The 10,887-nt window shown below is 41.7% G+C and overlaps 1 protein-coding gene across 3 annotated transcripts; it reads right to left on the bottom strand.

The window, feature by feature from the left end:
• Positions 1-165: 165 nt before the first annotated feature.
• Positions 166-8,003, bottom strand: ncam3 (neural cell adhesion molecule 3). 3 transcript variants are annotated; one of them, XM_062398377.1, is made up of 16 exons: positions 7,715-8,002; positions 7,172-7,243; positions 6,822-7,016; positions 6,423-6,560; positions 5,769-5,912; positions 5,292-5,409; positions 4,723-4,877; positions 4,486-4,619; positions 4,109-4,244; positions 3,758-3,925; positions 3,535-3,654; positions 2,966-3,093; positions 2,710-2,878; positions 2,289-2,484; positions 2,147-2,195; positions 166-1,293 (listed from the first exon to the last, which is right to left on the bottom strand). In XM_062398377.1, the coding sequence occupies exons 1-16, from the start codon at positions 7,776-7,778 to the stop codon at positions 1,276-1,278; spliced, it is 2,004 nt and encodes a 667-aa protein (XP_062254361.1). In that variant the 5' UTR covers positions 7,779-8,002; the 3' UTR covers positions 166-1,275. The 3 variants fall into 3 exon arrangements, 2 of the variants coding, with proteins under 2 accessions (XP_062254361.1, XP_062254360.1); XM_062398376.1 differs by having other exon boundaries at positions 2,067-2,195; positions 7,715-7,999; XR_009923766.1 differs by lacking the exons at positions 166-1,293; positions 2,147-2,195 and having other exon boundaries at positions 2,358-2,484; positions 2,579-2,878; positions 7,715-8,003.
• Between the last annotated feature and the right edge of the window lie 2,884 nt (positions 8,004-10,887).

The raw sequence follows: 10,887 nt of genomic DNA, 5'->3' as shown, positions 1-10,887 counted from the left end.
AACAAACAAACAAACATCAGGTTTCTTCGTGGAGATAATTAATATATAGGAAGCATAAATACCCCTAAAAGGACCCAAAAAATGTTTTCTTAATGATTTCCCTGTGTATGGTGGAGATGCTAATATGAAACAGAGATGAGGCTGTTTTACTCACAGTCCATTTTTTATCAAATACAAAGATTTATATACAAACATGTGCAATGTTCAACACAATACAATAAGAATAAGAAACTCTTTGTTGATTAGTTCAGGTCATTTGCAAACAGGCAAAAAAAGCTCAAGCTGAATAAAATATTTTACATGAAACATTTTCATTTATTGTTATGTTTTCTTACTGTAACTAATGGTATAGACTATGATAGTATAAATATAGTTAATAACTTCAGAAATGAATCCACTTTGTTGCATATTATTTCAGGTACTTTAAATTGTGTTTTCATAGGTAAAGGCAGTTTTGATTACAGGTCGTCAGTGTTAGCTGCTGAACATGATAACAAGTATTTTTCAAAAAGAGCTCAACAGTAAAACTTTATCTACAAAAGAAACTTAAAATCACTCGTTGTGATAACTCTCATGCATGGCTTTAAAATAATAAATATCAGTGCATGATAATTACATTAAGGCTAAGCTAGTTTAAGTTCAAGCCGAAGGGTCCATTAAATGTTTTAATAATACCAGTCGGAAATGAGAATACATTTTCTAAAACAATATATAACATAGCCAAAAAAGCAGCAGCCAAATGCAATGTTAATGACAATAAAAACATCAGAAATATGATTCATTAACAAGAACATTTTTGGGATTATGAAAAAGTGGTTTTACACAAATAACTTTGGGTTATGGAAAGAGTAAATATGACAGAAGACCGTGTGCCTGTCTACAACATTCAAAATGCAGAAGATAAACTTTAAGAATGTTTAGCAAAGAAAATTAAATAGCAACAACTAATTTACCCTCTAAATCCCAGATCTCAAGACCTGTTTTCGTCCTCTAAGTTTAGCTTGAACTAATCAGAGCAGACAGAAAAACTCAAATATGATTCAAAATGGAACCGTCTCCTGCCCTTGGCCGTTTTGAAGGGAGACGCTCAGAGTTTTGTAAAAGACCAGTGTTCTTCTGTGTGTGATGAGGACATTTGACCTTTCCCATGGCAGTAGTATCCAATGTAGCGATGACTTAGTGTTCTGAGTCAGAGGTTGTTTAAAGCTGTACAATATTTCACACGTTCATTGTTTCACCACTTTCTCGCCTCATGCGTCAGCAGCGGACTGGTCTCTATCTGGATGGGTTTTCCTGCAGGAAAGAAATATTCTTCAGTGAACTACGAGGACTAAACAACACAACTTTCTCATTTCAAAACAGACTTTAGAAAATGGCTTGCTCCTATGGATGTGACCTCCGTGTGAGTGTCTGAATGAAGCAATGCCACTGTTGGAGCCACTTGAGACTGTCTCTCAGGCACATGTGGCAGGTGCTAGAAGTAATAGTTTGCTCTTAGATTGGATTGCAGTCACAGAGGCTGTGACTGTGACTGTGTCTACACAAGGGATACGGCTATTATTACTTGTGATAAAAAGAGAAGCCCACATCAAATGTACAACTGAAAACTGAAAGCAATGTACTGTGCTATATTTGAGATTTCTATAGTATTAATGTTGAATGATTGAACGTGTGGATGGCTAAAGTTTTGTTGTGTAATTTCAGTAAAGCAGCTATGGTTCAGAAGGTAAAGCGCATCGTCAAATAACCGGAGGGTCGGTTGTTTGATACAGCTCCTCCTGTCTGCAGTTCCTTGCCAAGATACTGATCCCCAAGTTTGCCCCTGACGGTTGTGCTGACAGTGAGTGATAGAAAAAGTGCTGTACATAGATGCACTGTATGCATGTGCGTGAATGGGTGAATGCGATTTGAACTATAAATAACTTTGAGTCATTGATAAGTCTGGAAAAGCTCCATTGTACATTTCCATGATCATTTTATACTTTAGTTTAGTGTTTATCATTCTCGCACTTTACTTTCTGTCCATGGTATTTAATCGTGTGCTGTATGACAGTGAATAAACATACTCGTTTTTGGTGAGGGGGGCTTTGTCGCAGGTGACCTCTGTGAGCTGCCCCCTCTCCTTGGTGATTGTCTGAATCCCCACCTGTTGCATACTGCCTCTCGGAGTGGACATGCCTTTCAGCTTCACGTCTCTGCAGCCAGGACACACAACATGTTACAGTGTTTCTTAAACACACAAACACACCGACCCTGAAAGTCTTTTCCTAAGCCTTTCACCACCTCACCCGTTAGTGCTCCCCGACCCCTCCTGCAGCATTTTGAGGCCTGGAACTTTCTGTCCAAAGAGTTTCACAGCGATGGTCATGAGGAGGCCGCAGCGGTTTCTGTAGCAGCAGGTGACGTCTACCACCAGAAACACCAGCAAGAAGATCACCATGACGATGCCAACCACGCTGCCTTTGGTTATGGTACGACTGCTCGCTTTGAGGAGAGATGACAAAGTCTAGATGAGCTTATGGCAACCATCTTCAGTGGGGTATGCAATGCATTTGTTATTGTAATTGATGGATATTACCTGTCAAATTGTTGATGTATTAACAACTTTATACAGCATGTTAACATTCTCAGATGATTCAGGTAAACTAGAAAGGCTGAGCCACAATCAAATGTGTTAAAGGGTGGTAGAGGACATAGGAGGCCACATACAAGGTTTTTCCGCGATGGTGAAGTTCATTGTGGCAGGAATAGAGGAACCATTAGTATTGACCGCTGTGACCTCCAGTTGGTAGTCTGAGCCAAAAGACAGGTCTTTAAGGGAGATGGTGTCAGTGTTGGACGGCAGCTTCATCTCTGTCCACTCAGCCCCTTCTTTATCCTGGTTAGAAACAGAGGAGGAGATGGAGGAGGACAGTCAGGAATCGAAAAAGGACCAAAGAAGAGAAAGAGACTGAGAGTCTTTTACCTGTTTGTACCGAACGATGAAGTGCAGCAGAGGCACTCCGCCATCGTCTATCTGCTTAAGAGGGGTAGACAAGGTGTTGCCCATCACCTTATTCTCATTGAGCGACAAAACTGGACTGTCGGGTTCACCTACAGGCAGGAGGTAGAGAGAGAGGAAAGAACTCATTTAATTTCATCATTTAGTTACAATGAGAAATCTAAAGTGAGTTTTTATCTCATTACAAAAAATTGACCCCTGAGAGCACTTTACCTCCTGAGGATGAATGACAGTAGATCACATGGTGTCACCAACAGTGTGAGTAAACATCAGGCAGCAGAAGATGATGTCATGGAGAAGGTTATGATGATTGCACGAGAGATAAAGAAGGAAAATTAAGTGATAGCAGATGAGGAGGAAAAACTTTGCCTGTGAGATATTTAGTCCACATGAGCACTGGAATGTATTATAACATTAATGCATCACAAATTCATTCAAATGTATATTTACACACATATGCACCACACATAGTGGAATTGACATGTGTTGTCAGTGTTTGCTGCCGGTGCGTTGGAAGTATATGTCACACTTACGTATTCCCTGGGTGAGAACGCTGTTTGGATCAGAGAACTGTCCTAGTCCTGCTGCATTCAAGGCAGCTAAACGCACTGTGTACAATGTATAAGGCTTGAGGGCGGTGATAGCTAGGGGATCTATGGAAGGAATCAAACATATAATAGATTGAACTGATTTCTTTCTTCAGGGAAACTCACGAGCACACACCTGCCAAGCCTTTACAAAGAGAGGATGTTCTACCTGAAGCTGGTACTGTGACCTCGTTCCACTTTTTTGCTGAGCTCTGCTTCCACTGCAGGGCAAAACTTGTGATTGGCATTCCTCCACTGATGGGTAGGGTCTTGAGGGAGAAGAGGACTGAGGTAGGGCCAGGCGAGACCGACAGGTAGTGAGGGGGACCGGGCTGGGCTGTGGGTCAGGAGGACGGGAGGAGGATTTAGGAAGGAAGAAGTACAAGTTATAAAATCGCATGCAAACATACAGTACATGTATGTCAGTGGCAGAGGTGCGTAAGCATGGTTTATAGCTTCCTTTCTTCCACTAAACTCCCTTTTTATGAATGAAATTCAAAAGCCAAACATGAAGTCTTACTGTATATTGTGACATCTCTGGATGCATTTCCAGAGGCGCTGACAGCCATGCAAGAATACTTCCCACCATCAGAGGGCATCATGTCCTCTATTAGCAACACACCGTCCACCACATGGATACGACCAGAAGTCGAGTCCTGAGAGAGCACCAAGAAAAGAAGAAAGTTACATATTAGAAATAATGTCATCGCATAAAGGTTTAGCTGGAAATGCATACACTCAATGTTGTCGGGATCTCACAGTAAATTTAGCCGTCACAGTGATAAGAGTTGACTTTATTGAGCCATAAATAGCAGTCATAATCATATTAATCACAAAATATGTATTATATTCATGAATTAGTCGTGCCCATGTGTGTACATGTCCATGCACTTTTACCAGTGTCTGTCCATTGTTCTTGTTGAGCCAGTGTAGCTCGGGGTGAGGATGTCCAGAGACGTTACAGGACACAGACACACGCTCGCCCATTGACACGCTCTGCTGGTCTGCTGACAGAAACACCTCTGGGGCCTCTGAAATGAAACATTTCAATTGAGCAATTAACCAGAGATTCTCAGCAGCACGTTTCAGGGGTCACTATTGTTCAACAAGTCAGAGTCGAAGATCTGAACCAACCATAAACATGAAGGATGATGGTTGCACTGTCCTCTCCTATCTTGTTGGCTGCCGTGCAGATGTACTCCCCTAAGTCAGATCTGGCTACAGCCTGTATAGTCAACTGACTACGGTCTGAGTTGAACTGATGACGAAAATGGTCTAATGACACCGGCCTGAGAATGGGAAAAGAAGAGCAAAGATCATAATGAGTTTTTAAAGAGGGATTCTTTAAAAATGTTAGTTAAAAATATGAGACAGGCACAACCTTAAGAAGGTGAATTAGAGAAAGCAGGAAAGAAGCCAAAAATGGAGAGAGAGGAAAAGTTGGAAAAGAAGACGAGTCATGCTACAGAATATTAAAAACAGATTCACACTCAGCAGACCAGAGGTAACTGCTACATTGGCAATACAGAGATTCAAGTGGGCACTGAATTAAACAACTGAAAAAAAGATGATGAAAAACATCTTAGCAAAGCTGGAATCAATGAAAGTGCAAAGAAAAATGTTTAGGCAGAGAGTGAAAAGGTTCAGCCCTGCTACTGTGTCCACATTTTATAACCAGTGTGATAGATGGAACCAGGTCTTACATGGTCCAGGTGATATTGGGTTTCGGGTGACCGTCCACCAGACAAAGCAAAGACACGTTGGTTTCTGATCCGGCCATTACTTTCTTGATCTCCTCTCTCAGATGCACTTTAGGAGGAGCTGCAGGGGGGATTTTATTTTAACCAACATTATGTGCAGTATGTGTAAAACAAATGCATGCAAGCATTTTTATAACATATAACATAACATGTTAAATACAACATTTGTCAAGACAAATGCCCAATCACTGACACCTACCTGACCATAAATACTTCATGGTTGAGTGTCAACAGGTGTTATGTTACACAAACCAAATTTTGGAATAACCAGAAAAGATCTTGGTGTCGTGAATGATAGTATATTATAAATATATATAATATATTTTTATTTATGTAAAAAAAAAAAAGAAAGACAGTACAGTTTCTAACTAGAGAGTCATGTTTTGATAAGTATACTATTTATCCAAAAAAGCTACTTACCGTTGACAACAACAGAGACAGAGACCTGATGATAAATGGGTCGTCCTCTGATCTGCGCCCGACACACGTATGTCCCAGCATCCTCTCTCCTCACTTTTTCGATATGGAGTGTGTTTTCAGGAAGTCGACGCAGACGTCCTCCCTCTGTCATTAGAGACAGCAGCAGAGAATAGACTGTCAATGAAGCCCAAACACTTATCTCTTTGAGCGTCCAAACCATTCAGTGAGCTTATAAAGCATGAAGCATGTATCTAAAGCAGTGATTCTCAACTGGTAGGCCTTTGCCTGGGCAAACAAATTTAAGAAAACAATCCTGTTCTTTTATTTTGAAGGGGTTTTTATTCAGCGGTTTGCAGTCTACTCACACTCCCTAATAGCGTAGCCAAGTGTATTGTTATTTTATACTGTCAGGACTCACTCAAGAACACGAGAGATGGTTATTGAATCAGGACATCACTACCGTTTATTTTCCTTCACACCTCTAAACTTTACTCTTGACAGCACCCCCTTCTGTTAGAACCCCTTCAAAACAAGAGTCCCAACCAACACCCTGCCTATAACAGGAACTACAAATCAACCTTCCATAATAAAGCCACTAAATAAAGGGGAAACACTGTTTAATCCTCATAACCTGCAGGGACGTGCTGGTTTTACCTTTAGAAGGGATTTCTTGTTGTTCCCGAAGCCACTGAATGTCCACTGCTGGCTGGCCAGTCGCCAGGCACGGCACCAGCCCGTTTGTACCCTCCAGAAACTCATGGTAGATTGTGGTGCCTCCAAATGATGGACCCTCTGACAAAGGTAGAGGAGATTAGGCCACCAATACTTTCTATGCAATAAACTAATTGAAGGGGTAAATGGAATTGGCTTCATTAGACAACCGCTCATATACTCAAGTTGAACAATTCTGAAATTTCTACAATATAGCATGTGTGTGTGTGTGTAGGTGTGTGTGTGTGTGTGTGTGTGTGTGTGTGTGTGTGTGTGTGTGTGTGTGTGTGTGAGTGTGGGTGCACATGTGTGTGTGGTTGGGTGTAGCCAGCGGTTACGTACCATAAACATACAGCTGTGCTTGGACCTGGTCATTGTGTCCCGAGTCGAAGTCGCACACACAAGTGTACATGCCTGTGTTCTGTATAGTAGCATTCTTAATGATCAGCTTAGAGGAGGTCTCATCAATCTTTGTCACCTTTTCTTCCTCAATGTCTTCCCCGTCCTTCTGCCACGTTATATCCCCCTCTCCTCCAGCTATAGCACAGGAGGGAAGGAGTGAAGGAGGGAAGGAGGGAAGGAGGGAAGGAGGGAAGGAGGGAAGGAGGGAAGGTGTGACAGTAAATGTGGAGATTGGGTTCAATCTGAAATGTTTCAGTCACATAGACAATCGTATCAAGAGAGTGACTCACCTTTACACAATATTAATGTCTCTTCTCCCACAAGGACGTCTGGCTTGCTGGTTATGATCTGCATCTTTGCATCTAGAGAAAAAGGAATTTAATTTATGTTTTCATTCAGCTGCTTCATCCTATTACAGAAGGATGTGGGGAATCACACCTTTAGGATTAAAAAGTTATTCTCTACAAAAAATCACTGTACACACATTTTCCAGCTGAAACTTAAGTACATATGTTTCTTTGTAAAGACCTATCCCACCTAATTATTTATATATTATGCTGTTGGTACATTTAAAACTGGACCATCCTTTTAACAAGGAAAACGTTCAACTGTTTACAAGATTGTTTTGTATGCTTACTTAAACAAAAATGTCCCTGTTTATACAGATTTTGATATTTACGATATGGGGCAAATTGGTTATTTCCTGAGTTTTTTCCTGCTTACACTTAAATACACTCTCTTTTTCCGAACAGTCTGAATACTGCAGCAATCCAGTGTGTATCAAAACACATTATTACAACATTGTAAATCCCAATAATGAAAACAGATCTTACCTGTGCCACACACCAGCAGCAGCAGCAGTGAGGCCAGTCTCAAGAGAGCTGGTGGGTTCGTCATATTCACCTGACTGCACGTTACCAGATTTCAAATCAAAAACTCTTTTTGCTGTAAAATCTTGATGTTTGGGTTTTCAGTAAGTGCACAACTGGATAGAATGATAAAGTTATTATCTTAAACCAATGAAAAATCTACCACACAGCAAAGCACCTCCAAATATCTTCAGCTCAGGATCACAATGATGTACAGACACCTACTGTCACCAAATCAATAATGACTATGACATAGAGAGGGTCGGTGTCAGAGGTTATATAGGAGCACAACTACTGAGGTGAGAGGAAGTAGGGGGAGAGAGAGAGAGTGAGAGAGGGAGAGAGAGAGAGAGAGCGAGAGAGAGAGAGAGAGAGAGAGAGAAAGAGACCCCAACCCCAACCGAGCAACTGTCAGTAATGTACTGACAAATGGGAGGTGATGACAATAGTGACGTCTGCCCCCTCTCAGTCTTTTTAAGTTCTCTCTGTGCTCACTCCTGTTCCAATCTGTCCTTTGTCTTTCTCCCCCTTCCTCAGCCCCCACCCCTGCTCTCTCGCTTTACTTTCTCCTCACCCTGTTCCCTCTCTCTCTCTCTCGGCTACCGGATGAAAGCAGGTGTAAGCAAGTTGCCCCAAGGGGTAAGAAAAGATGGAGAAAAAGATATTTCTATCATCCCATCGTTTTTTCCTCCCTTGTTTAAGAAGGGGTCACATTCTTGTCAAGCACACACAACACGCTCTGGCAGAGTCACTGCGCTGCCACATTCAAGTTTGCTGAAAACATGCATCCTGTGTAGGATGCTGAAATCAGCGACCTTCAATGAAACGTTCTTCATCACAAAGACAAAGCTCTGGAAAAAACAGCCAAGGCTCCAAGATTTTAAAAATAGAGCAACTAATCATGCAGGCCAAACACAAGTCAAGTCCAATCAAAATGAACTGTTAACACCTGAATCAAAGTCAGTGCTGTTTAGACAGAATGGTTTTAACTGGCACGATAGGGCGACCAAATCTATTGTTTACAGCAGACGATTGTGAAATTCCTCATAATTTGAAAATGGCAGTAACAATGTTAGAGTTCCATTTAATTGTCAAAATAGGTGGTGCTGCTGCTGCTGGTTTTGTACGTGATCAACCACAGTCACACATCATCACTTAGTACATCATTATATTATGTTATTAGTAACTCTGGTTTTTCTACCATGATCATAGATTGTTAAAAAAAATTACGACATCACTGCTCCCCAAAAGTGAAACCAATGCAGCTAGATTGACCCCTGGTGGCTGGCTGCAGTAAAGGTCAATCCTGCCTTCTCCATGTTTGTGGATGAGACATGGAACTAAAAAGTACACATCAAATTTAATTTTCTCGAAGGTGTTATCTGTCACTGTAGGTAGTTTTTCTCACAATGATGTGTGTTGTTTGGGTCTAATTCGTTATTTGTGGTGAAATATCGTGATTGACGGCTGAAACTGACCAATGATTGGTTGAGTGCTGGTATTGATGGGACCTTGCCACCATGGCTCCATCCCCTGCCTGCACAGACTTAGCAAAGATGGCTGTGTTCACATCCAGGAGACTTTGTCATAAATTCTGGATGTGAGGATGTTGAGACATGTTGTTCAGCTTTATTTACAGTTTTTGATCAAAATGTCCCAAATTTACTGTTTTCTGCCTGTAATATATATTCCCAAATGAAGCCTATGGCAGAAACGCCCCAACACGCTGTCTCTGTTCACTTACAGGAACATTACATAGACGTTCAAGCATTCATTCCTTACACCGTCACCTTGACTTAGACTTACCCTGATCATAACTGACTGATTAACACTACCACTGACACAGAAATCTAATTCCCAAGTAGGGACACAACTTTTGGTATCAGCAACCGTGCCAGTCAAGTTTCATTCCTCTGGGTCTTATAACTTCCATTGGCCCACAGCCAGCCTGCCCCTCCCACCTCCCACTTGATAGCCTATCAGTTCATCCAGACCACCGTCCAGCCGGCCAATCAAAGGGTAGAGAGCCCGAAGGGGGCCGCCTATCAGGTTGGTTATCTGGAGGTGCTATTATGGCTCATTAGAATGGAGTGTGCTCCAAATGAGGGCTGTTAACAAGGGCCATCAACAAGGGTGGGCGCACGCTGCCGAACGCTTCTTTCTCATTTGTTGGAGCTGGGCCTTTCTCTTCTAAAGTCTACTAATTATAAAAACATTTGTTTTCACTGATTGCTGCAGACTACACAGGGTCATGATATGTCCAAGACTCAACCACAGTCAAGATAATAAAACATCTTATAACAGAAACCATGGTTTCTAAGTCTCTTGGAGTCAGAGAAGTGTTGGAACAATGGATCCCACAGTTACCACACAGCAGGAACGGGCCAGGGTCAAACCCGAGGGTCAGCGGGAGCCTTTCCCGGCTGACCCTCGAATTATCTCACCCTTGGATAACCCTGTGAACCTCATTAAATAATTTAACAGTAGCTTTATGCTGTATTTGATATTTGTGGCCTGTTCAGGTGCAAATCTATTGGTGGGGCGGGGGATGCACTGGCCTCAGCTGAAATCTGATTGACCCCTGAAGTACCAGACTAATTTACTAAAGTACCAGTGTTAATTTTGGCAGCTATTTTTGATTTAGTCTTAGTCTTAGTCTTTTGACGAAAATGCATATTAGTTTTAGTCACATTTAGTAATTTTTATCCTTCTTAGTTTTAGTCTAGTTTTAGTCTACGAAAACAAATTCCATTTTAGTCTAGTTTTAGTCACATTTAATAGCCACATTAAATTCCTTTTCAATAAAAACATATAGCTGCAGCCTAATAGCTTAAAAATATGTATTTAATTTGAAATGTGAAAACAAAAAGGGAGAGCAGGTCAGACTTGAGCCGGACACAGAAACTGAACATCAGTACAAACCAACTGCAGCCTCTGCTCTGATCAAGAAGCTGCGGCGCTGATCTCTGATCAGCTGAGACCAGAGAAACTCTGTGTTTTCACTGTTTCCATAGTTAAGAAGCAGTCAGTCACTGAGAGGCTGCTCCACGAGAACGCGCTCTGCTTTCACTGTGTCTCTCTGAGCGAGTGCGCGAGGCGGGGGGCGGAGCTACGGACCGGAGCGCTATCTGGAGCGC

This window comes from Platichthys flesus, chromosome 11 (genome assembly GCF_949316205.1).
Source record: "Platichthys flesus chromosome 11, fPlaFle2.1, whole genome shotgun sequence".
Classification (NCBI taxonomy): domain Eukaryota; kingdom Metazoa; phylum Chordata; class Actinopteri; order Pleuronectiformes; family Pleuronectidae; genus Platichthys; species Platichthys flesus.
The sequence above is the reverse complement of the archived record's forward strand: the minus strand, read 5'-3'. Positions and strand labels throughout refer to the sequence as shown.

Excerpts from the sequence above, each read along its gene's own strand:
- ncam3 (XM_062398376.1), bottom strand. The coding sequence starts at position 7,778 with ATGACGAACCCACCAGCTCTCTTGAGACTGGCCTCACTGCTGCTGCTG. Across the intron at positions 3,926-4,108 it reads CAGAGATGTCACAATATACA|CCCAGCCCGGTCCCCCTCAC; the intron begins GTAAGACTTCAT and ends CCTGACCCACAG. Across the intron at positions 3,094-3,534 it reads CGTTCTCACCCAGGGAATAC|GTGAACCCGACAGTCCAGTT; the intron begins GTAAGTGTGACA and ends TCCTGCCTGTAG.